The sequence below is a fragment of the Rhopilema esculentum genome, chromosome 11, assembly GCF_057945365.1.
Source record: "Rhopilema esculentum isolate cy_ngs chromosome 11, ASM5794536v1, whole genome shotgun sequence".
Classification (NCBI taxonomy): domain Eukaryota; kingdom Metazoa; phylum Cnidaria; class Scyphozoa; order Rhizostomeae; family Rhizostomatidae; genus Rhopilema; species Rhopilema esculentum.
The window spans coordinates 7682174-7707894 of NC_142825.1; the positions used below are offsets into that span (position 1 = coordinate 7682174).

Genomic DNA, 25721 nt, shown 5'->3' on the forward strand with positions numbered 1-25721 from the left:
ATTTCCCTATTTATTATCATTCAGTTGTTGTTGCTCTTTACTGTTGTTGATAAACTGCGTGCAATGTAGTTAACTGACAACCCAGAATCTGCATCCCAGAACATGCCCTACGACTGTAGGCCTGTATTAGTTTGCAAAATTACTTTCCCGGAAATATTTATTTAAGGGTATCGGCTTTTATGTAATGGAAAAATTTATCCATCATATTGAGAATCTCATTTACGAAAATCCAGCATTTATTAGAGTTTAAGCATGATATGATTTAAGGGTCATTTATGGTTGATTTTCAAAGATTCATTTTAAAAAACCCATCTCTTTGGATATACAATCTAATCCCGATAAGTCAGACCTTTAAGGGTTGTAAGGAAATTGTATGGCTCAGCAAGTGTCAGGCTTATCTACTGTACCACTTTTGACTTGAATAAGGTAGAAAGAGTCAATGGAATTTGAAAATCAGTCTTTATGAAAATCCGAGTTATCCAGAACTGTTTTTTTAAAGATTCAAACTGCAATGTGTAATATGTTTTCTTAATGTTATATCAGAGTAAATTTTAACAAGTAGCCTAGAAGCTTTTCCTACAAATTTTAGAAAATTATCTTTAGATAAACTCCCCACTCCAAGCACAAATGACTCTTTTTTTGCTATTGCTTTAGAATATGATGCTGTGTTTAGTTAGGCTGTGTCGAGGATTGTCTTCATTTGATTGTAACAACCTAGTACGTAACATAACCTGGTTGTGGTAATATTACACATTCCATGTTATTTAACTGTAGTACTCCTTTAATTTGAAAACGAACAGAACAGATGAAGCAAAAAGTTTTTTTGTGATATCTATAAAGTATAAGAGATGATTGTGAAATATTCTTTGAGACAACATTTGATAAAATGCAGAAAGACGTTTTGTTTGATTGCGATCGGCTTAAGCAGTAAGTTCAATTTCTCCTTGATATTAATTTTCACTTGCGAAATCAACCGATCTTTAAAAGACAAGAGAAACGAAAATTCCTATATCAAAATTTATGAAAATTATTATCGATGTTTTAAATGATGACTGGAGAGAGTTAATCTTGACTGTGTGAGAAGGAAGAACCGCTGTCCGCTGGATTATGTGAATCTTGCAACGAGTATAGTATAAATACGAAGATAAAATTCAGGAAGAAAGCAAAACGGCGACGAAAATCCAATGTAATAAGATAAATTTTCAAAATAAATTATGTCAAACGAATACTAATATTTCGCCCCGGCATACAGGGCTTCATTAATCTTGACTGTCGTTTGAAGAGAAGAGAAGAGAAGAGAAGAGAAGAGAAGAGAAGAGAAGAGAAGAGAAGAGAAGAGAAGAGAAGGGGGGAGGGCATGGGGGCATGGCCCTGGAAAACTTTCATAGAGGTAGCATAATACATTCACAATTTTTGCGGATAAAATTCTTCGAAAAAAATTCGAAAAACTTTTCAGGATTTCGTCGTGACAAAACTTCGTTTTACCAAAGCAGAGATAACAAAATACTACCAATATTCTAAGAGGCAAAACCATCAGTCCCGTGCGGACATGGGGGCTTGAGCACCCTCTTGGAATTAGGCTTAACCTTCTTTGCAGCTTTTTCATACAGAACAGCATTTCATCAAAATTTAAGGGGTATATTTTATCTGTTAATTTATAGAAAAATCAAAGAGATGCTTCTAGCACTCAAAGAGTACGAATCTTTATAGACAGAGCATAATTAAAAGTATAGGTATTTATATCTTACAAGAATCGGAAAGTTTGAGACCACCTTTTGCTGTCTTTAGAGTTCACAAAAGCTCAAATACCTTGAGTGAATGAAGGAAATAGTGCAGTTGAACTATAGAAAGACAGAGGTGGAATCTTTTTAAATCAGCGACAAAAGACAGTTGGAACAATTTTTATCAAACGATGGTGAAAACGAAGTTAGTTCAGCAAACGACAAATCTTATCAGATGTTGATGATGCCAACGATAAAGATGGCATAGACTAGATTAAAAGGATACATAAATTTGCTTTTTGACCTCAAATGATAGTTTATCTATGCGACTTCTCACAATTTCTTGAAAGCAAAAAATTTCCTCGCGACAAATTTTCGTCTCATTAAAAATTTAGTCGAAGAAAATTTCGTCAAAATATTTGTCCGAAATTTCGTCACGACGAAATCCCCCCCCCCCCCCTGGAATGAAATTTGTTGTTTTACCTTTCACCAAGATTTCAGGAGAAAGCCTCAAACAGGCACCGCGGAGCAGTGGGGGCTGGAGGGCTTTAGCCTCCCACTTTTTGCGAAAAATGCAAAATATCGAGAGGTGAACCTCAAGTAAAGCCTCTTTTTATTCGGTTTTAGCCCCAACACTTTTTTTAGATCCCCACTTTTCTCAACGCTCCGCGGTGCCTGTCATAGCTGATCAAATTATATGAAATATGGCTATATAGTACATTTTTGGAAGGAGCTGATTTTATAGATGGGGTCTCGTGGGGGAAGGGGTAGGATGCTGTAAGAGGAGGGGCTTCCAATAATATTTCATTGTCAGATTTTCCCGCGTGACTTGCGTACTGGTTGTGCCCCAATGCATCATGGGAAGTTGCAAGCCGCCATGTCTAATTTCGAAAGGGCTTTCCGTTGCGGAATGCGTGCGTGGTACCGAACTGGCCTACGTTTATAGGGAACTTTTGCTCGTGTCTAATTCGTAAACAACGAAAATTGGTAAAGCTCCTTCTTACTCATATATGAGAACATTTTTACTGAAGTTTGGGTTTCTAGATGGATCCAGAGGATCGCCTTCAAAAGCCCCAGGCTACTGGAAAAATTCGTGTTAGCCATGGCGGGCGAATTCGTGCTAAACCCTACTCGAGGAAAAAAGTTAAGCAACCTGAGGAGGGTGAAAATAAAGCAGTTGCAGAAAAGGTATACTTTAATTGAACTTTTTTCCATCTAGTGATTCACGAAATTGTCTTACCATCGTGGACATTACATGTAGCATGCCTTCAAAGTCTGGTCTAAAATTATTTCCTCACTATGCTTAGGCCTAATTTCTACTAAGATTTAAAGCCAATGCTCCTATTGGTCAGTAAGTCCAGGTAGTTTTTTGACGAAGCAGTTGTAAGAAACTGTTTTGCAAAAGACATAGCGTGACTGTTGTGCAAAAGACATAGCATGGCGTGGCTGTTGTGCAATATTTTTAAAAAAATTCTAAGGCTCTTTACAAGATGGTACACTCTCTTTTTAATAAATACTATAGTTTTTTGGCGGTACAGAACATGAAAGTGGCTTGAAAAAAGCAAACATTTTACAGCATATTGGCAAATTTTACAACACTTTACAACATATCAGAATAAGGGTCGGAAAGAACATGATGATAAATGTATACCCAGTTGTAGATCAGAATAGGCCAATCAGAAAATCGCAAGCACAAGTCCAGTGTAGTTGACCAATCAGTGCTGCGTGCCTAAAGAAAAATTACCACTGGAGTCCAAGAGAGTTATGGTGCGAGGATGGCTCAGTTGTTAAATGTGCTTACTACAGACCCAAGGGTCTGTGGTTCGAGTCCCTGGCATGACCAAACTTTTACCCAGAGTGAGGAGAGTCACCAGCTCTCTGTAATTCCAGGCGTAGGAATCATGAGCTGTGGTCACATCGAGAGGAAGGACCAGGACACTGCTCGATAAGCATAGCTTCTCAGTGTCCTAAAAACTACCTTTGGGTGCTAGGTAGCAACAAATACAAATACAAATTTATATGAGAAAACAAACTCCTTACTGTCTACACAAAGGCGGCTTTTTCATTTGTATGTAGATTGATTCCAAAACTGTACACCACCTTTTAAGGTTCCTGAATTGTAGAGGGATAATTTGTGTAGTGAAAATTTGAAGCAGGCCTCAGGTTGTCTCAAATGCACAATTCTTAACAGGGTTGTAGGGCTTTCATGTTCAGAAATTGATGTGCATGTCAAAAAAATTTGCATGATCAGTGAGGGGCGAATGATTGAAATTTATTTCACAAAACAAATAATGAAGTTTTTTTTAATTGAAAATTTTTTAGAATGAACAAAGTATTAATTTGCTAAAAATGTTCAAGTTCCGTCTCAGAGAGGCCAAATGTCTTGAATTACTCATCACTTTCTGACTCTGACAAATGGACTGTTGATCGAGCTTCAATTTAATTCTGAGTTTGGATACTTTCTTGAATGTCTATTTTTATATATTTTTATATTATTTTTATAAATATTTTGCATTAGGGAACTTAGAAAAATGTAGCTTTGCACCAAGTCTTAAAAACTCTTCCAATCTCGCAAGAACATTTCACCATCGTATGCTGCAAAAGCTAGTGGCTCTTGAAAGTGTAGGGCTAATGTGACAATATTGTCATTTCCATATTAACTCTTGTCTGACCAAAACTGGGGATCCATCATTCTCATTTTGGAGAACACTGTTGTAATCTTCAAACCTTTGCTTGAGCGTCTCTTCGCAAGCTGGGATTATGCTCTTCAAGCACTTCTTTCCCCAAAAGGGTTCCAAGGTAGCTTTTACAGTAAGGTACTGGCAATTTGCCTGGTGCTTTCTTTTGTACCCAGCTTGGAAAAGCATTCCTGCAAATTCTCAACCACAGGCACTGTGGAGCAGGTGGCTGGGGGGGGGGGGGCTCTGGCCCCCCAATTTTTACAATAAAAGTAAAATATTAAGAAGTGAACCACCAGTAAAGCCTCTTTTTATTCAGTATTAGCCCTGCACTTTTTTAGACTTTTTTAGATCAGGCGGGCTATCTCATTCACTTAATGTCATTGTGCCTAAAGGAAGTTGGTGCCAAATCAATTCTCATCTATGAATCAACAGTGGCTGACCTAAGTAAAACTTATCTTGCAACAAACGTAGCAAAAGCTTACAAAACATAGATAATGTCATTTAAAAGCCATTCAAGTGGACAACTGAGCTGGTTGCTGATCATATACCATGACGTATGTTATGAAACCAAGCATACCAGGGATTTTTAAAATAAGAAAAGAAATCAAATTGATATTCGCCATTGTTGTGAAAATTTTTGTTCATCATTATGGCACCAAAAGCTAGAAAATCTCGTTTACGTGCATAGAATATGCCAGTCCACCTGAGTGGGATAGATCGCGTTCTCGTGTAAACACTTGCAAAAACCATCACACCTGTGGAAACCAACCCACTTAAATGGGCTAGCCCACTACATGTAAAAAGGCCCTTAGTTGACCTTGCACATGCAAGAGATACTTTGATTGGCAACATAATATCAGCATCAAAAAGGCCAATTCCAGCAATGGGTCACAAAAAATTATCAGCATCCTGCACTCGCTCTCTACAAGGAAAATATTTATAACTGGATGTGTGATTTATGGCTCTCAAATGAAACACTGGGCGCATGCCTGCAGCTTGCGGGCTTTTGCTTGTCCCCCACTGAAAGCTCTTTTCTCCTTAGAGACCCAATTCTGTTTATTGGGGTGCCTCCTTAATCATTTGTTATTGCCCCTAGTTAAAAAACCAGGGGTCCTAAAAATGTCAACTTATTCACAGAAATTGAAAAGCCTAGTCTGCAAGATTGGCAGTTGTCAGCAAGTTCTTGTATTTTACATGGTAAGAAATGTATGTTGGGCCTTCTTGCACATTTGGCAGAAACTCAATCGTTAGTATGGCATGTCTGACAAATTGAAGTTTCATTCCCTTAATTAATGTTTGACAAATCTATGAAACAGGAGTTTTTTCTATTAGCTTCTCACACATTGTGAACTTCTCTGTTGCAACAATGCACTATATTATGTGCTGACTTAAGGCTGAAATACTTTAGGCATTTAATTTCTACTTGCATCAGTGATTGTTCCAGGTTTAGAAAGCCAATGAATTAGTATCCATACCAATATCCAGAGGTGAATGAATACCAATCATAAAGTGCTTCTTTAATAAAAATGTCAGACCACCCACAACTTCGGGAAATTGTCTGTTTAATTTTATCTCCATTGACAGTCATTGTCTCAATAATGAGAATGTTACCTTGTATAATGAGTTTGTGCTGATCATTGCAAAATGTTATACCAAACCTTCCTTTTCAAAAACGTTTTTAAACTGTCCTGGCAATGTTAACATATGTTAATAAGGGGCGGTGGTAGACCTCTAAGGGGGGGAAGGGATTTTGGAAGACAATGGTCTTTTTCCAAGGCAATGATCAAATGTTTTGTCATCTTATCAGCAATATGCTTTCCCCCAAATATTTGTCCATGTTTCGGCCACTGGATAGGGACTGATGAAGTTCAAATACCATGTCTTTTTTTAGAAAATTGGTGGTTGATACTCAGTTGTCATATTTCTGTAGAGCTCGCTGCTGCTCCCTGTGTTGTGATATACATGGCTTTCGTGTTCAGAAATTGACGCGTGCGACAAAAGAAATTGCGTGAGCAGTGTGGGGCGCGCGATTCAAGCTTATTTCATAAAACAAAATAATGAAGTATTCTTAAACTGAAACGCTTTATTTAAAATGAACAAAATACTTCATGTCCACGTTCCGCCTCAGTGAGGCCAAGTGTCTCGAATTCCTCATCATTATCTGAATCTGACGAATCGTCTGTTGATCAAGCTTCGATTTCTTTCTGAGTTTGGAATACTTTTGTGAATGTTTATTTTTATTCTCTGTTTCGTGTTCAAATATAAACCCACAGCTCTCTCAATTAGTTTATACCTTTTATCTTTATTCCAAAGAGGATTATTGCCATAAACGATCAAATTATTGCTAAGAGTACTCTGCGAGATAGAGATGCGTTTCGTAGTTTGCTCTTTCAACCTTCGAAATTTGAGGAAGAAATCGATATAACGACGCTTGCCTTTTTGCACAGGTTTGGAAATTAATCGTGAAGATACGTTAGAACAGACTTCCATAAATATTTTGCATTAGGGAATGAGGAAGTAGCTTTGCACCAAGATCTTAAAACTCTTCCACTCACGAAACATCTTTTTATCATATCTAGTGGCTGCAAAAGCTGGTGGTGCTTGAAAGTGTAGGGCTAATGTGACAATATCGTTATTTGTATATTAACTCTCGTCTGACCAAAACTGAGCTGGGATTACACTCTCCAAAAATTTCTTTGCCGAAAAGGGTTGCAAGGTGGCTTTTACAGTAAGGTACTGGCGATTTGCCTCATGCTTCCTTTTGTCCCCTGCTTTGAAAGACATCCCTGCAAATTCTCCACCACTGGTATAGCGGAGCAAGGGGGCTGGGGGGGAATCAGTAAAGTTTTTAGAAACCTATTGTGGTAGAGAATCAGTTTTTTTGCTTATGTTTAAAAGACTTCTTGAGTTCTAAGCAATTCCGTGTATTTGGTTTTTTTTAGAATGGCTATATTATAGTAGAAAATTACACACTACCATTTCTGATTACCATTTTTGGAAGATTTTCTTTGTAGTGATAGAACTTAAGCTATTTTGCTATTTGATAAGGACAGTAAATGTTTTAAGATTATCAACAGCATTTTTTTATGTTTGTGTGCTTATACTGTATGGCTTTGCAAATTCAAATAAAGACCATGTTTATTGAAATCTAGGATTTGTAAAATGTTAGCTTATGTACAGAATTTATGCTGCAAATGTAAAGTTTGTCAACGATTGGCTTGAACATCAATATTTCAGAATGACTTCATAAAGTCTTACGTAAATTGAACTGCTACTTATAGTATTGTTTCAATTAAGATTAGAAATTGTAGTTAAACCAGGTAAACAATTTATTAGAATGCTTTTTAGGCATGCATGATTAATAAAAGTCTTTGTTACTTTGTTATTGTCAGCTGTCTTTGTTATTATTATTATATATTCATGAAATACATGAAGCAACATGTTTTTGAAAGCACCTGTAAGTTGTGATTGTAATCATTTCTGTCCTTAGTGCATTACCAATGTTGACAAATGATGCTGATTAAAACTGTTTATCTCTTAGGGATTCCTTGGAAAGGTTGCTAGCTACGTTGTGCCACAATGGATATCAAGCTGGTTCTCAAATAGCAAACAGGTATGTATGCTAAAAAGGCATGGCATCACGTTAGTTGCATTAACACATCAAGCATCAAAAAAGTCTCACAGTTTTTCATATACACCATCATTATACCAAATTCTTATGTTGTTTAATTATCTCTTCCAGTGAGATAAAGTGTTTTTCATGTGATAATTTTCATTTCCTCAAAATTGGTTTTTTTTCTTTTGTGAATATGATTGCCTTTTTCATTTTTTAAAACTTACAGTGAGAAAAGATTTTGTGTGACCAAGTGTAATAAAGTCACAAGAAAAATATGATTATGATTATAACCAATTCTTGAATAAAAATATGGTTATGATCAAGTCTTGCCATATGTGAAAAGACTGATTTCATATGTCATATAGAATTTATAATTTTTTGCCATTGTTTCTGTTTATTGTGGTTTTTCTCCTAATATTTTTTTGAAATCATTTGAAGATTTCTGAATTGAAAAACTTTGTATTGTTTATAAAAGCTACTGCCTGTCAGAATATTCCTATGCAACTTCATCGCCTTCTATGTCATGGCTAAAGTGGCAGATAATATTATTGCAGATATTCATCAAAGAATGACTTCATGCTGGTTAAGAATCATTTGAAACATTACTTTAAACCTTTAGGCTTTTGAATATCTAAAAAATTTTCTTCACAAATTTTTTGTTTTGCTCGTTCAATATTTGGGCTCCTTTGACAAATTGGGTGTATGAAGACCAAAATGCAATAGCATGCCTCTTATGAAGACTGGTCCCATTGACAAACTGCATTTAACCCAACTGTACAGGCTTTTTGTGTCTAATTTCGTAAAACCATCTCAAATATTTCAGATTATTGAAAACATTGTGTAATTATTCTGTTATTTTGTTGTTATTTTTCTAGTTGAACAGAATTTTATTCTTTCTTGAAAAGTATCTGCTGAGAAAGGTTTCCAGACATAAATTTCTAGTTTCTCATTTCCTAACTCTATTTTTTTTCCAATCGTGGTCAGTCCCGAAAGATTAGCTGTATATGTATACTGTTTCTCCATCTCTTGTCCCAACTGTATTTTTTATTTTTATCAAACATCCTTCTAATGTATGATGTGGGAGATCATTGTTTATTTCAGATTATTTCAGAAAACAAAGAAAGAAACACTTTGGAACTTGATTCTTCTTGTGCTTTTTGCTTTGGAACCTATCAACTTCTTGTGCTTTTTGTTGGAGAGGTATTCTCTTTTAACGATTGTTTTGCCTGTCTTGCCTAGACCATTGAAGAAGAGGATCAAGGAAGTGAATGCAGTGAAAACAGTGATGATGTCAGCAATGATGATGAAGTTGATGACAATGATGAGAGCAGTAGTTACAGTCATCCAGACAAATCAAATAAAATTCTAATCAAGGAAGACCAGAACTTAATGATCTCAAATCATGTTAGTCAATCTCGTCCAAAAAAGAATATAACTTCAACACCAATGGTTAGAAATATGCCTTCTTTTACCATCTTGAGCTCAGAGGCTAGAGATCCTAAAGAGGGTTCATCAAAGCAAATGACAGATGAAGTTGAAAGAAACAATACCACAAAAAGATCATCCTTTCAATTGCTTAGTGTTGATACAGATGATGGTGAAGATACCCTACCACCAACTAAGCAAGAGAGAACAGAGCATGGTCCATCTCTGTTAAATTCTTTTCAGTTCTCTATGGGTGCAAAACCAAGCGGACCTCCTCAACGGTTTCTTACAGCAAAAAACAGACCATCATTTAAAGTTTCAAGTTTTGTTTCATCAAGCCCACTTATACCTGAAAGTTCTGCATCATCAACTTTCTACCCTGGGAGGACCTCTTTTGGGGGTGCCTCGTCATTGCAAAGTAGGACCATAAAGCGACAACGGGTCTCCCCAGTTGCACTGAGTACCCATTCAAGAAAGACCAGTATCAAGCCTAAATCCTTGTCCAATTTGAGAATGGGTGCTGTCACTAGTGATACTGCAAGAAAGATATTGGGAGCATTAGAGAAAATGTCATCTCCAGTACGAGATGCATCAAAGCTACCAGGCTCTCCCTCATCCGTTCTATTTAATCCACCAAAAAAGAGAAAAGAAAGTTTGCTTAGCTCTCCTGTAAACCGTTCTAGCAAGCTTGCTAACAAACCACCAGCTGGAGTGTTGATGACTCCTCAGTCATTACATATACAACAACTGGAAAGACGAAAAACTGAGCCGCAAATCTTGAAATTTGGAGAAATAAGGCAAAGTGTCCCAGTTGGTACTTTCAAGTCTCGTGGCCTCCCTACATCATTTTCACCTGAAGAGAATTACAAGGCAGGAGGGAAAATGAAACATCCACGTCAGTCTTCGCACCAAGCAGCTGTGAAGGACATACAGGAAGAACCCGTCAACACCTTGCCAGAAATCCGCAATGCACCACCTTTAGTTTTATCAAGTTTGCCAAAGATCAGTTTTGAGAATATAACAGTCAGCTCTGCAAACACCCTTTCAGGGCAACCATCAGTCATCAAAACAAAATTACAAACTGCAAATGATAAGCAGGTTGTTGGAAGTTATCAGTTTTCTGAACCTGAGAAAATATCTGATGAAAGTTTAAAGCCAGTAGGAAAGGGCATAAAAAATACCTTCCAGTTCAGCACACCGGTTGCAAAAGATGCTGCTGAGCTAAGGAAGGAAGCAAACAAAGAAGATAGCAAAAAGGCGTTGGGGGGTAATGCTAAAGACTTATCAGAACCAAACAATACATGTGATCAGTTAAAGTCTGATGAAGTCAAAAAAGTACAATCTAAGTCAATGTTATCAAGTAAATTTATGTCAACGAAAAGTGGTTGGGAATGTGGTACCTGCATGGTGTTCAACTCAGATAACCATGTGGAATGCATTGCTTGTAAAAGTAAGAAGCCTAGTCACAAAGTCGCAGTTGAGAAGTCTGAGAAAGACATTGGTGCAAAACTAAATCATAAAGAGCAAGTTACATCGAATAACAAAGACACTCTTCAACTAAAGAGTAAATTTAAACCACCTGAAGGCTCTTGGGATTGCCCACAATGCATGGTAAATAATGCTGCTGCAAGCGAGACCTGCATTGCCTGCTCTACTTCTAGAAATACTGACAAGAAAGAGTCTCAGAAGTCTACAGTTAGCAGTTTGGCATCAAAATTTAAGGCAGATGCGGGCTCGTGGGAATGCCCAACTTGTATGTTGCAAAACAAGTCAATGAGCCAGGAATGTATTGCTTGCAGTGCAAAGAAACCTACAAGTGTAAAAGCAACTGGTAGTGCACCGGCATTCGGTAGCACTTTAAAGGCAAAGTTTGCAGCAAGTGCAGGGTCATGGGAATGTGATTCTTGTTTGGTTAAAAATGACAGTGACAAAAATGTCTGCATTGCATGCAACAGCAAAAAACCAGAAAATAAACGCACAACTTCAAGTTCTGGTTCTTTGCTGAAAGGAAAGTTTGCTGCAAAAGAACAAACTTGGGAATGTGAGACTTGTATGGTGCCAAACAAGGCTGATGCATTGACGTGTATTGCTTGTACCACGCCCAAAAAGGGATCTTCTGCTCCTGCAAAACCAACTGTTCCATCTTTTTCCTTTGGGGCTGGCTCTTCAATCGGGACAGGCAGTACAATGAATTTTGGTGTCGACAAAGACTCAAGTAAAGGGCTTGCATTCGGCAAAACTGCTGGCTTTAAGTTTGGAGAGAGTAGTGGGAGTGGAGGTGTAAATTTTGGGGCTGATGGTAATAAAGGATTTGTATTTGGATCTGCAAGTACTGGTTTTAGTGGGATTTCTTTTGGTAATAGTGAAAACTCTGTGAGCTCAGCTCCTGAAGACAAGGACAAAAAAGGTTTTTCTTTTGGCAGCACAAAGAATTCTGGTGGAGTGGATTTCGGTACGAACAAAGGATTCTCCTTTGGTGCACCAAAGTTTGTAATGAACAGTGATGCAGAAGCAGGTGAAAAATCTATAAAAAAGACTGAGGAGAACAACAATTTATCTCATGCATCTCCAGAAAAATCTGCATTGACAGGTTCTAATGCGGTAAAAGACCCTGAAATAATGCCTATTTTTGCTGCACCAGTGAAATCATCAGGGGGAATAAGGTCAATTGCAGATGCCGCCCAGGCAGGCCTTCTCAAGGTTCCTGGGGTTGGTGGTGAAACTACAGAGGCTAAAAGTGCAGTGATGAAAGCCAAAGCAGACCCTTTCAAATCGTCTTTCAGCTCAACCTTGAACGGCCCAGTTCCTAATGATGTCAATTCAAAAACGAAAATTTTGTTTAATGCAAAGGCGTCTGAGCAGATGGCAAGTGATAATGCAGTACCAAAGACAGGTTCAAACATGTTTGATTTTGGATCTGCTGAACGAAAGAAAGAGCAAAATATCTTTGGAGAATCATCTACAGGCAGTTTCAATTTTACTACCCCAACTTCAACTGATCAACCACAATCCATTGGTAACAGCTTTAGTTTTAGCTCGGGTAATCCATCTATATTCAAGTCAGAGGAGGGGGAAGCTGGAGGCTCGCAGCCTAACGACCAGTTGGTTTCAAAAAAGCAGAGTCTTGAGGATACATCAAGCCAAGTAAAAAACTCAGTGCCTGGAAAGTTTAGTTTCGGTCAGATTCAAGAGCAGAATGTTTCATCTCTTTTTGGAAATTCGCAAAGCAGTTCTGAAAAACAGGTGACCTCGCCATTTCAGTTCAACACAGGTGCTGCTAAACCAACGGTTCCAGTCTTTGGACAGAATTCATTAGCAGGTTCTGCTTCGACTGCAGGCAAAAATCTTTTCGGTAATAGCATCGGCAATCCTATTCTGTCATCAAATACCACAGATTCAAAAGGAGAAACAAACTCGTTTGCTTTCTCAAGCAACCCCGTACCATCACTGTTCCAAAATGTAAAAAGCAATCAGGAAAATCCGTTTGGCCTAACTAATGCGCAGTCATTCAACTTTACTTCAAATTTAAATAAAAACCCAGGCAATTCGTTTGTTTTCGGTAGCTCGAAAGAACAGAGAACAGGGACCCAAGGTATTGTAAATCCAACAGGAAGCTCTGTCGGAAACTCGATTTCATTTGCTAATTCAACATCAGATGCAACGGTGGCTAAGCCTTTTAGTTTTACTGAGCCATCTTCAGGAAACCAGGGCAGCTCACCATTTAAGTCTGGTAGCACGGAGCCTATCAGCAACATTTTTGCATCCAGTACACCTGCCACAAACACCCCAGCTGCAGGGTTCAACTTTGGCGGTTCTCCTGGGACAGCTAGCTTCAGTTTTGGTGCAAACAGCAATGCGAATGCAGTACCTGCATTTTCAGTTGGGTCTGGATCAGCTTCACCAGCTAATCGTCCCATGCATAAAGCCGTGCGACGCTTGAGGAAGTAAATGTGATGACCATCTTGTATGCCTCAAGACCAATCCGACGTCTTACGCAATCGATGACAGCGACGGACAGACCTTCCGACTCTACCGTACGATAATGGTGAGGCAATTGACAGGTGAAGTTATATGCACCCACTGTCATTAATCACACCCACCCGTCAGGAAAGGTTTTTGTAAGTGTCTCGTGCCCCACTGCCTGCAACATGTGGTAGGAAGATGGCAGAAAACAGAAACTGAACCGACACAGTGACGACGTTTACAGTCCAACTACAGGATTTCAAGGCTAATGTAGGTTCCTATTAAAGTGGCTATATCAAATTACTGATTGATGTGAATAATTTTTACCCCATTTCCCGCTCTTTGTTTTAAGTTACTATTTAAACCTATTTTCAAAGCAGTTAACTCTTCTCCCATCGTAGATCTTTAGTTCATTATTCAGCCCTGTGAGAGACTGTTATCCCTGGTGAAATCGAGCCATATCCAATCATGGTTAGGCTAGTTAGGGGAACAAATGACACGTGTTATAAAGGTTTGGGGAAACATTATGACAACGTATTTGTGACACCACCACCCCATCCCCACCCCCCCAATTACTATGGCTGTGTTTGTAAGAGGTTTTAAACCAAGGAGGACCTTTTGTTTTTATTTAGGCAATTGAATAACGCATCCACACTTCTCAGCTGAACGTAGTTTGTAAATTCAACTTAAATTTAGGTGTTGACTTCCCTTTGTAAGTATCAAGAATAAACGGAGAAAAACCTGTCATTTATTTTACCCAGCAGACAATGTCTGTTTTCATAATTGTTTTGTTTACAATTTCAAACTCGGGTATGTTTAGTGCAGGTAAAATAATGAGCAGCGATGAACGATGTTGAATTCTTTTTTCTGTTCAATTTAGCTTAAGAGGATTAGTCGAGAAAATGAAGCTTCCGAGTATAGCATGAAGCATATTGAACTTTGCTACCTTTTTTAAGTCTTAACTGTACTTGAAACATGCAGAAACTCCCTATGATAAAGTGCTTTGTGTTTCGCTTACTCGCCCAATGCTTTAAATAGCGATATATACAATACATTGAAAATGAGGTCAACTCCCAGTCCCTCTCGTTGTGTCACCGTAGAATATGATGCTTTCACTGTATGTTACAATTATATTGGCAGCGAAGTAGTTTTTAAAAGTCGTTCGAATTTCAGGTAGATCTAAAACCTTCCCCAGTCTGGAAATTTGAAGTTAACAGCACCTCATTTATTGCCACATAAATAGTGATTTGTTAGGTCGTCTCTTTGTATGCGAGGTGACATCTGTTGACCAAACCTACTTTTATCATCCTTGTATGTTTGGTTTCGTGCCCTTACGTGTATGGAAAGTAATAAAGGGGCTATAGTTTGTTGTTTATCAGACGAACGTTTTGTCAAATACACACAGAACAGAACACTAGATATTTTCACAGACAACTGCAAACAAACGCTTTAGTTATTCTAATTTTGTCTCTTTAAATTTTTGTATCCATGTTGTTAGGCATAATTCGATGTGGATAGAGTTATGATCTTGCTAGATGTGATAATGTATAAATCTCCAAATCCTGACAATGTGTTTGATTTTTTCTTCAATTATTTTTAAGGTAATTTCCGTGAAATCTTTCTCATTTAAAAATATCATGTCTGGGTGCCTGTTTCTCTGCATATTTGGGTCGTAACATTCCGCACCAGTACCATAATCCTTCTTTCATTAGTTTTTGCAAAGGTGCTTTTAGAAATTACACTTCCTTACGAAATATGATCTATTCAACGCCCGTCTCTAATTAGCGACTCATTTGACTAAAACTATCCCCTCTGACAAACACCCTCCACCAAAACTATTTTTCGATCTAATTTTGTATTTTTTAGATTTGGCATCAGTTGACGTGAAAAAATTATCTTGCAAAATGTCATTTTTGTAAACACCCTTCTCAAGTATTCGTTCCTATAAAAGCAAAAAATGTATATGAACAAACGGCTGTTTATTATGTCAAATACGGTATTTAACTTGTTCACTTGCTGCGAGGTACAAACAATTTGAAGGAAGAAATCTTGATTATTGTGGTGAGACTTCTTCCATATTTTCCATTTTTGTGCAGCAAGTCTGAAATGCGGCATTGATGAATAAGTATAGATAAATAGGTAAGGGTAGACATAGATCAATAAATATTGTGATTTCTTATTCATAATAGAAATGATACACAGTTGTCAACTCCAAAGATGAAAGAACAATGATAAACCGCCTCATTGGGATAAACTGCCTCGAGGACATCCCCAAATATAGTTTCTTCGTAGTTTCCCTGTGTCTGGACTTTTCCCGCCATTACTGACGTTGGATGGAAGAAAGCATCTTTGTTGAGCTGTAAGTTTTCTGGCTACAACATTTCACTTAATTTCTGCCAAAGTATCTCCTGTATATATGCGAGACAACTAACAACTGATATCAAGTTAAGTATTGTGAGAAATAATTTTGATGTCCCATGTTTCAATGTATTTTTAGGCCATAAGACAAGACTGAGTTTGAAGGTCTGTTTAAAGTAGCTGCATTATGAGACATCAAACAGGGGCCGGATATGCTGCACCAACCCCCCCCCCCCCAAGTTACGTGAAAATTTATGGTATTTTAGGCTCCAGTCGGCAGTTATATCTCAATGAATAATGGTATTCTGGCAAGATCCGTTTCAAGCCCCCTAAACGTTTTGCATCTGCTACGCCCATGCTGAGGGCGTGTTTTGTCGCGTTTTTAACCGATTCGAGGCAGTACACAATTTTTGAAAAGGAAATCATTTCAGTTCACGTACAGGAAATATTTGGACTGGAAACCATGTCAAACATTGAAAGCCGGCAAGAAGGCTAACAGCCTGTTACAGGAAGTTGAGAGAGGGAACCATAGGCGCAGACTTATAGGCCTGCAGGGTTTGAGCCCCTCCTCACGAAAATTGGGGAGGGGGCATAGCCACTCCTGGGGATAGGAAAGTTGGCTATCAATTTTTTAAACTAATTTTTTATATTCTTGGTTTCACCTATAAAAATCATCTCAAGAGATTCAATCAAGATCAGAATCATTTTTCGTCTTCGCTTTTTGGTAGAAATTCTCCTTGAACGCTTCTACTACTGTCGAAGATAAGTTTCTTAGACAATTTTCGTCGCAACTGGAGGTTGAGGGACTTTTCCACTAGAGTGCGAGGAGATTCTCAGGTCCCCTTTGACGACAAAGTGGGTAAGCATCCTCTATGTGGTGACAAAGCGCTGTTTTAAGGGGATCCCCAGCGACGGCCCTGACTGCAATCATAGTAAATAATACTAAGATACAATTAAAGAAAATCGGAATGAACAGTGAAATTCTTGAAGATTATGTGGTCTACAGTGTCCATTATACATATTCTACTTGTATTTTAAAACAATTTCAATTCACAACGTGTTATATATTCAGCAAAATGAATCCGTTTTAATTCCCCGATTGCTGTTTAGGTAAGTGTTTGTTTTCTTTTCTGCAGCTCTAAAGGACAATAAAGTAAGTCTCAAAAGTTGAAAAAAATATTGCGAGATATGCCAGATTAAAGACGACACCTTTTTCACGAGCAAGATCAGGGGCGAAGCCAAAAATTTTTTTGGGGGTGTAAAGAAGTGCTTTATGCTGACAAAAATGGCGTGTCTCACTTTTGAAGGGTGTGGTCAAAAGATAAATACTCTTATATACTGACAGAAAAGTTAATACCTGTTGAGAAAGGTTCCAGGGTGTGTAAAAATAGCTTCTTTTGCCAGGCGAAAGATCTTTAATGTGCCGACGGACAAATTGTTGGGTGGTACCGCACCCCAATACCCCTCTTTGGCGACGCCCCTGAGCAAGATATTCTCCGAGTTCCATAAGCGCAGGTAATGTTATGACGTCGTGAAAGTTTTTGAATTTTGACCACATTCCCTGAAAACCTCAATGAAATGCCTCAAAATGTGCGAACTCTCTTGTTTTAAGACAATCAGGTGGCGCCATATTTCTTACAATATTGCTAGTTGGCATCACTTGTCGTTATTTTAACTTTATTTCAAAATTGAGAGCTTGATACAGCCCAATGACTATTTGACGCAAATGCTGATAACACATGCTGGCATAAGGTATACTCAAAAGCGATTTCGCGAACAGTGACTAATAAAATGGCCTAAAAAAGGAAACATTTTATAACATATTGGCTAAAAGCTTTTTCGTCTGACACTCCTCAGAGCATAAAACGTCAGAAAAAGGGTCTGAAAGAACACGATGTAATATATATACCTACCCTGGGTACCAGACTCACTATATAAAATAATAGAGAGTCTGGTCTAGTGCGCCCCATTCTCGTTCGGGTGAACTTACTTGAAAGAACTGAAGTCTATTTAACAGACTAGGCCTGTGAAACAAGACTGTCGGATAAATAACAAAGATACTCAGTAGTCGGAGGAGTTTTGGGAAATCTTAAAGCCAATGTATTTTATATAGTTCTGTAAAGTTGACATTATTAATACAGTGATAACAGACTTTTCTGCCTCAAGATTCCAATCAAATCAGGTGTAAAACGCCTTGGCAGCAAAAAGCATATGCGAAGCATGAAATTAAAGTTAGCACAATGCAGTTACTAAATGTTAATCATTGTTAAATTTCGCATACAACTTAAAATAAGACTTTTGTAATTTTCCACAGAAATTGTGTGTACTTTCAGTCTACTTCCTCACTGTGAAGGCAGCGCGCTTGGACACCGCGGCGGTTAGAATCATCACGTTGGAAGTTCGCCACAGCAAATATGGCCAATATGACAAGCGAAGCCCCGTATGCCGGGGAAAATATTAGCCATAACTGATTTACTTGTGTTTGTTGTTGTTTGTTCTCGGCGCCTTGCGGTGTTTCTTATTTACTGCATTTCACTACAAGGCCTAATTTCTTTGCAATGAGAGGCACTGCCTGAAATATCAGAGACTTTCCAAACAGGGGCGGACACTTGGTCAAATATTGGGGGGGCAAGCCTATTGTTTTAATAAGATGACGTCACATTTCCCATTGTTTTAGAACAAAAGACCATTGTTCTCTAAAGTATTGGGGGGGCGATCGCCCCCCCTCGCCCCCCCAAGTGTCCGCCACTGTTTCCAAAGCCAGTTGGCAATATGGCGAAGGTGTCTCTTCTCTCTACAAACAAGGCTTTCAATGTTGTTCTGTGTTAAGTTCCACAACATACGGAAAATATTCTTTGAGTACAGTTTTAACAGCATCTTCAAACTAAATCGTTACAGTCGCTAGCATTTATTTATGTTGTGTTCTGTTCAATGTTTTACACCAGAGCTAAGTTTATTGTTCCGCTGTGACCTTTGAACGTACAGAAATCTGTACACTCGCTCCTGATTGGTTAATATAAGCACACCAGAACGAGAATGGGGCGCACTAGACCAGACTCTCTATTTTATTTCATATATAGTGAGTCTGGTACCCAGGGTAATATATACCCAGTTGTGGGTCGAAATTGGCCAACCAGAAAAACGCAAGCACAAGACCGGCATGGTTGTCCAATCAGTGCCCCGTGCTTAAAGAAAAAGATAATTAGCTTGAAAACGAATTTGATGATACAATGAAAAAGTTTCCATATATCTGGGCATATTTCACGTAGAGTGAATGAAACAAAATTCTCAAGTTATCGAGATCTTCAAACAGTCTTTAAAGATTTTAAGGTTCCAGGAAATTTTATGACCTAAATTTGAGGGCCTTTTATGCGAAGCTGCACTTTTGCAGACGACCTTTTTCGATTACTTGAAACTTTACGACAATACCTGTAAAATGGGTTGTTTTTCTCTTTCACTCCCAGTTCAGTTCGAAATGTAATATTGTCAATGGATAGAAATTGGTCTACAAAAGTTAAAAAATGCGACTTTTGAAAGGAAAAGTTGTAGGAAAACTGCATTTAGCTATTTACCAACAAGTTCTTACCGTATTTACTCTAATATTCCCGCTGCGGGATTAGTGTTTCAACCTAACAAAAAAAGGCGGGATTATTTGAGAGGCGGGTTTATTGGAGAGGCGGGATTATTTTTTCAATGCCTTGAAGTCTAGTTTGAGGATACCGTTTCAACAAAAAAGTCTCTTAAACGTGATTGTGGCAAATCAGAGAAAACATTTGCAATTTCAATATGTATGGGGAGTTAAAATTTAATGGGGGGTGGGATATTTATTTTCACAGACAAAACAGAGCAGATATTGTGCTCAATAGACAGTAGTACGAAGTCAAAGGATCAAACGTCTTTTTATGCTGCGAGACTTGGATGTTTGATAAACTTGCAAAATAAGACAGCTCTTGGCCCTCTCCCGTCTAAGACATTATCACGTGATTTAACCCATTCATTCCAAGCATAAGTTTCAATCCTTGATTTCAACCCATACAAAGTGTGTAAAGAAAAGCAAATGCCAATCAATAGTTTCAATCCCGCATGCGGGAATAATGGGGAGGCGGGATTATTCTTACAATCTATGAAATACAAGCGGGATTACTAGAGAGGCGGGAATAAAAGAGAAGCGGGAATATTAGAGTAAATACGGTATTTTTTGCAAAATTGTTTCTAATCTTTAATTTGGAATATATTCTGCTTTTCAAAGCCTGAAAGTAAATTTAAATATATCAATTGGTTGGCATATTGATACCAGGGTAACCTGACTTCCATGTAGAGATATTTAAGAGGTAGACGCCCCTATCCACCACTAACCGTGTTTTTTGACGAGAGGATCTTAAGAGATGTTCATACTCTTTAACTAAACATTTAGATAACGGTTCGGTAAGTCCCCTTTTCAAAGCCTCTGCCCATGAAGTGTGTCTCTCTATTTAACAACCCTCGTTTACAGAACTATCTCTCATTTATCTTGTGATCTGATTCGTCGATAAAGAAAAAAGTAAACAAACAATAAATTTGAGTTATTCAGACTCAGAACAACGAGTAAAACCTATCATGGTTCTTCTTGGCCTATTCTCAGGTTTTGGCCTAGGATATGTACCCCCGCGCCTTAGCTTGCGCTCTAGTCCACAAATGCTGCCACAACCCAGTATTTATGGACTGGGACGCAGGCTACCGTGCCCCCTCCTGATGATACTTAAAAATTATACGTACCTCTCCAAATTTTATGCCAATAACTCGTTCAAATACCCTATGTCCAGAGACTATATTGCTGATGGACTCTTGGAAGCTGTGATTTCCAGTTCCGGACAATGAACTTGCCAGGAGATGACAAATAACCTTAGCATCATTTACGCTGTAAAAGATGGATTCACACTTTTTATCTCTAAGACAAAAGTCACGGCATTGCAACACTGTGTGCAGATGCTTTTTATTTAGTTCCACTAAATGATTTTGTTGAAAAGTGTACTGCTCCTGCACGTCGTAGCCTGCTGCCAAGTCGCACTTCTCCTCACTATTCAGGGTATGCACTATCATGGCCAAGCTAATAGCGATTACTTGTGATTTCTTCATTGGCATCTCTTTTATTGACGCTTGTACTTTCAATCTGTGCAAAACACATCAAATTCTGTACTTGGAATGTGATTCGATTCAGGGGCAAGAATGAAATACTCGAGCAAATGTTTTCTCTCTTGAAACTTAGATCGATGATATTGCACCTAGCCTCTACCTGAACTCTCCTCTCTCCATTGATTCCAACTGTTACTCCATTTATTTTACTCCTCTCTCCATTTATTTTAATGCCATTCCTCCCGAACAAACACTGTTCCTCAAGGTACTGCAGGAACTTCGTGATAAGAGACTTCCAATCCCCTGAAACTTTGTCAGCTAAAATTGCTCCGTTAAAAAAGAAGTTTAATTAATTGCACTCAAGTGGCGATTGCATTTTGTTTCTGTAACGTTGCAGCTAAATAAATAATCGATTTATTTCAAAAAGCAATATAACTGTGTCCAGCAGGTTGCAGAGCAATCAAATCAACGCTGTATGCACATCAGCTGATGCTTCTATACAAGCTGAAGTTTTGCATCTAAAACATTTGTTATCAAAGGGATTATGCTAGGACCGAACTAAAAAGAATTCACTTTCATCACGGGCAAAATCCTAACAGTAATTTTCATTGTATTCTAAGAAGTCTAGACTCTCAACCATTCACATACCGACATAAATCACAAGTCACCTTCTTCTGTCCTAGTGTCATTTCCCCAAAATTGATACCTTTGGTGCCCCACAACAGCCACCCAGCTGAAGCAAATTAACATAAATAAAGCAAAGAGACATGTAGGAAACAAACAGAACGTTCTCATTGTTCTAATTGAACCTGTTATCTTCATGTAATCTATTAAGGAGAATCGTGTCTGTCAAAACAATTTCAAACATTAAGGAAAACGTTAATTGATTTTGCTTGTAGAAAAGTAAGTTTTTGGATCAGCGCATCTTGAACCTTTAACCTTTCGCTACTTTGATTCCATTAAGCATCTGACCTGCAACTGATTGATCTTCTTTCTTTTCGATTCGCTTGTGAACTGTTTTCATAAAGGCTTTCTTCTTCATTTTTCACTTTTTTTGCATGACTGCAATGATAGAAGTATTTGAGTGAGCCGAGAAAGTCTAGATTCTTATGGTAAGGCATTGACAAATTTGCTATTCAAAATTTTCATTTACTTAAAATAGAGCAATATTGAGTAATGCAAAAATCCTTGGGTGTGGAGAAGGGTGGACACATTTGGTAACATTTGTTAGCAATGATGGTAACAATTGGTGTCAAAGGAGGAACAAATTTGTCTCTAGTGTATTTTCCAAACATAAATAAATACATGTTAGAACAGCACTCATTGTATATTTCGAATTTCGTTGAGGGGGACTGCCTCTATGTCCCCATAAATCCCACCACTGAGCAACATCAAGTAGTAAATTATTATCCAATCTGTCCCGTCACTAGATTAAGAACCATTCGATGACTTCGCTTAGTAGCAGATTGAAATCTTCGTAAGAAGTTTATTTCACATAATTAACTCTAGTCTTTTTATCTTACCCAAATCATCTAATAAAATCTGAACTTTACCTTAAACAGCACTAACTTTATCTACTTGGCTATCTACTTTGGATATCAAAATAATTTAATTCTTCAAGCACCTGAAGTTTCTCTTGAAATTACTATAAAACTCTTTAATTTGCAACCGTACATTTGCTCATATGCTAGATGCTTCAAGTAGATAATATTTTACAATCACAATAACTCAGAGTTACCTCATCTGCTGCACCAAATCACGAACCACATTTGCTTGACTTTAAGCAGAAAAATTGTCACCAAAAGAATATATTTTCACAATTCTGCATAAGTCAATTTACAAAATGTGAACAAAAGTGGGTTTACCTTCATGAACTTGGTCCTTTTTATATCGATGTGCATTGATTTAATGAGCATCGGACTCGAATTATGAACACTATCACTCGTGACTATACATCGATTTGCTAACAGAGGGTTTATGGGTATTGTCATCAGTATACATTTATGTGATTCACCATCGTAATTCACGGACTGGCAGTTCTGAGTTCTGTAGCAATGATCCACGCAATGTAACTCTTTTGAAGCTTTTCTTTCCCCGATAAAGTGCTGTTCACATTCCCCATTCTCAAATGAGTTGATTAAAGCTGGTATTGACTCTCCTTTCAACCAATTTTCTAAATCGCACTCAAGCGCGTTTGAATTTCTTGTGCTAACTACATAAAAAATTAGGATCATTAACAGCCTTAGTTGATTCGAAACTTCCATAGCTAAAATCACTTTGTTTAAAACGAAGTTTGTGCAATCAGATGAGCAATGTACTACCTATAGGTCTACAAACATTTGCTAATCACGAACCTTAGCTTAAGTATGCTAATTATTCATTAGGAAAACTTTCTGCAGGGGGTATCAGTAGAAGTAAGATCTCATGGCCTACCTGAAAATATAATTTGGTATATTTTTTGGCATTCTATACATGTTTAGAAATTATGCACAAGCAACTTGGCAATGAAAACGCTTGGAAGCTGGCCAGGAAATATAGTTTCAATACATTTTATCAGCAGATACGAAACTAGACAAGAGTTTTTGTCGAAATAAATGGCTTTCCAGTGTAGTTTTTGCAATTGTCACTTCCGGATGAATACGAAGTATTTATTTGGAAATTGAGGTTTTCTAGCTGGTATTTGGTTTATAGGTATTCATGGCGGATTCAATATCTTACATTCTTTTAACAAGTAATGATGGTAGTATGATGTTTCATGGGCAGACGTAATCACGTGATCAAATAAATCATGTACGACTGTAAAATAAGGCTAACATGATAATGATTTGTATAACTGATTATATTGTTAATCTGTATGTACAAGAAAGTCTGTATGTATTACACAATCGGTAGACCAAGGAGAACAGTTTTTATCAAGACGATTTAATTTCATGGAAAAATCTTATATGATTAGGCCTTATATGATTAGGCTCAAAAACAAAATTTCATTGACAATTACATAATGGGCACCCCCGCCTCCCAGGTATTTTTTAAAAAATGCTCAATTTGTTTGATCAAAGAAACTTTTCCTTTGCATCATTGGTGGGGAACAGAAGCGAAGAAACAGCTGAGCAAGCAATCTCACAATTACTTTACTAAGCTGATAAAATGTTTGGATTTCACGAAAACCAAAACACTGCTTAAGCCTTGCTTAGTTGACAGTGATAATTCGATTTCTAGTGAAACTTGAAAATTTATTTGTATTCAGTGACATTGTTAAGAGGATGTTTTTGATTCCAGGGAGAAGGATTGTTACTGAAATTATTACATTGTATCTCTGACACTGAGACAAAACTTTTTAATATTTCACCAATGTTATAAAGTAACGTAGAGCTCGTTGATGTTGGCCAGATGAAAGAACGCAAGCTCTATTTGTTTCTAATAGCCATATAGCAAGAAAAGAATGCATTTAAGAAATTGATGTTTTTTTATGTCGATTTATATTTGCAACGAATATTGTCAATGCTAATTCTATGGCAGAGATTTCTTTCTTTTTGAAAAAAAAGGAAAGGTATCAATTCTATTTTGCCACCTTGCATTCACCCCACCACGTCGATTCGCATATCGCATTTGTTCAAAACAACATATGAAAAACTTCACGATAAATTTCGGGTATGAAATATTCATATTTTTCACTCAAACAGCAAAAAAGGGGGCATATAATTCTCTTATCGTCGAGAACTTAGTCGTTACTATACAAGCTTAGCATTTCAGAAATGCAGTTATTTGGGTCTTGTTTGATACTATGTATTGCAAACACATAGATAAACAGTCAAAGAGAGTTTCTTGGTGTTCTTTGTAGAGATGGGGCAAGTATTTTGAGATCTTTACAACGATGACCTAAAAATATTATCGAATATTTTAACGTTGTAAATGACATACTCTCTAGGTTTCTTTCATAAAAGATTCATTTTGTAAGGATCCTGAGACCTTTAAGAGTTTCTTGATACGTTAAGCAGTTGCTGGATCTTTAAATTCAAATATTCAACTAGGAGGTGACGGTAAAAATTTAGAATACAGTTAACAGCCATGTATAAGAACTTAAACCCTTTCTTTTCAGTCTGAATAGGTTATTTATATTTGGAGTTGAACGAAAAAATGCTTTTAATTTTAAGTGTCTCTTCAAAGGTCCCCCTCAAAGCCAAATTGTTTTTACCCATCAACTCTCACAAGGCATCCGGCTTTTTCAAGGAATGTTTTAGAAAAATTTTCCATTTCTAATTTTTAGTAATCTTCAACTTAGAACCAATTCCAGTTTTCAGGCTGAACTGGACCACATTTCAAAACCGCAAGCTGTAGGTTCTTGATCCACTAGGATCTAATATGCTGGGATTCTCTGTACTTCTATATTGATTTTATTCAAACATTATAGCATTTTTTTATTCCAGGACAGAATCCTAACAGCTATTGAAGATAACTTCGACAAGAACGTTAAAGAAGGAACTATACAAGAGCGCTTAAGGAGAAGTCATGAACCAGCTAAAGAAATGGGCCAGGTAATGAATTGCCTCTTCGTAGAAATCGTATTTCTAATCAGTTGAATAACAGGCATATCTCTTGTCAAATCTTTAGGACTAGCCGGGGATACACTACCCCAGTCTTGGCCAATACGTTTCTTGCTAGTATGGCAATGTGAGAACTGCTTATGATGTTAGCGTTTCTGAGTACAGTGAGTGACAGGCTTCGCAAAGCACTTACCATATATTTAGAATTGCTATGCTGTAATCATGTTAGGAAGCTACATCCTTCTGTAAGGATATGGCTTCAAATTCTACAATTGATTCTTAGAAAAGAAACCACGATAAG

At 37.5% G+C, this 25721-nt stretch overlaps 3 protein-coding genes across 3 annotated transcripts in view; 2 read left to right on the forward strand and 1 right to left on the reverse strand.

Moving 5' to 3' along the window:
* The first annotated feature begins 2591 nt into the window (after window positions 1-2591).
* LOC135693877 (uncharacterized) lies at window positions 2592-14975 on the forward strand. Its single transcript, XM_065212461.2, has 3 exons — window positions 2592-2909; window positions 7944-8015; window positions 9258-14975. Exons 1-3 carry the CDS (start codon window positions 2766-2768, stop codon window positions 13389-13391), a joined length of 4350 nt encoding a protein of 1449 aa, XP_065068533.2. The 5' UTR covers window positions 2592-2765; the 3' UTR covers window positions 13392-14975.
* Window positions 13215-25623, reverse strand: LOC148958972 (uncharacterized). The gene is made up of 3 exons (XM_089111528.1): window positions 22742-25623; window positions 20520-21938; window positions 13215-16902 (listed from the first exon to the last, which is right to left on the reverse strand). Exons 2-3 carry the CDS (start codon window positions 20883-20885, stop codon window positions 16852-16854), a joined length of 417 nt encoding a protein of 138 aa, XP_088967654.1. The 5' UTR covers window positions 20886-21938; window positions 22742-25623; the 3' UTR covers window positions 13215-16851.
* Window positions 15125-25721, forward strand: part of LOC135693878 (uncharacterized) — a 64763-nt gene continuing 54166 nt past the window's right edge. Inside the window, exons 1-2 of the mRNA XM_089111526.1 lie at window positions 15125-15765; window positions 25304-25411. The gene's annotated coding sequence lies outside the window, so the exon portion shown is untranslated. The remainder of the gene's footprint in view (window positions 15766-25303; window positions 25412-25721) is intronic.

Coding starts and splice junctions, on each gene's coding strand:
- LOC135693877 (XM_065212461.2), top strand. CDS start 2,766: ATGGATCCAGAGGATCGCCTTCAAAAGCCCCAGGCTACTGGAAAAATT. Junction 2,910..7,943: donor ATAAAGCAGTTGCAGAAAAG/GTATACTTTAAT, acceptor TTTATCTCTTAG/GGATTCCTTGGAAAGGTTGC. Junction 8,016..9,257: donor GGTTCTCAAATAGCAAACAG/GTATGTATGCTA, acceptor TGTCTTGCCTAG/ACCATTGAAGAAGAGGATCA.
- LOC148958972 (XM_089111528.1), bottom strand. CDS start 20,885: ATGCCAATGAAGAAATCACAAGTAATCGCTATTAGCTTGGCCATGATA. Junction 16,903..20,519: donor TTGGCATAAAATTTGGAGAG/GTACGTATAATT, acceptor ATTGTCCTTTAG/AGCTGCAGAAAAGAAAACAA.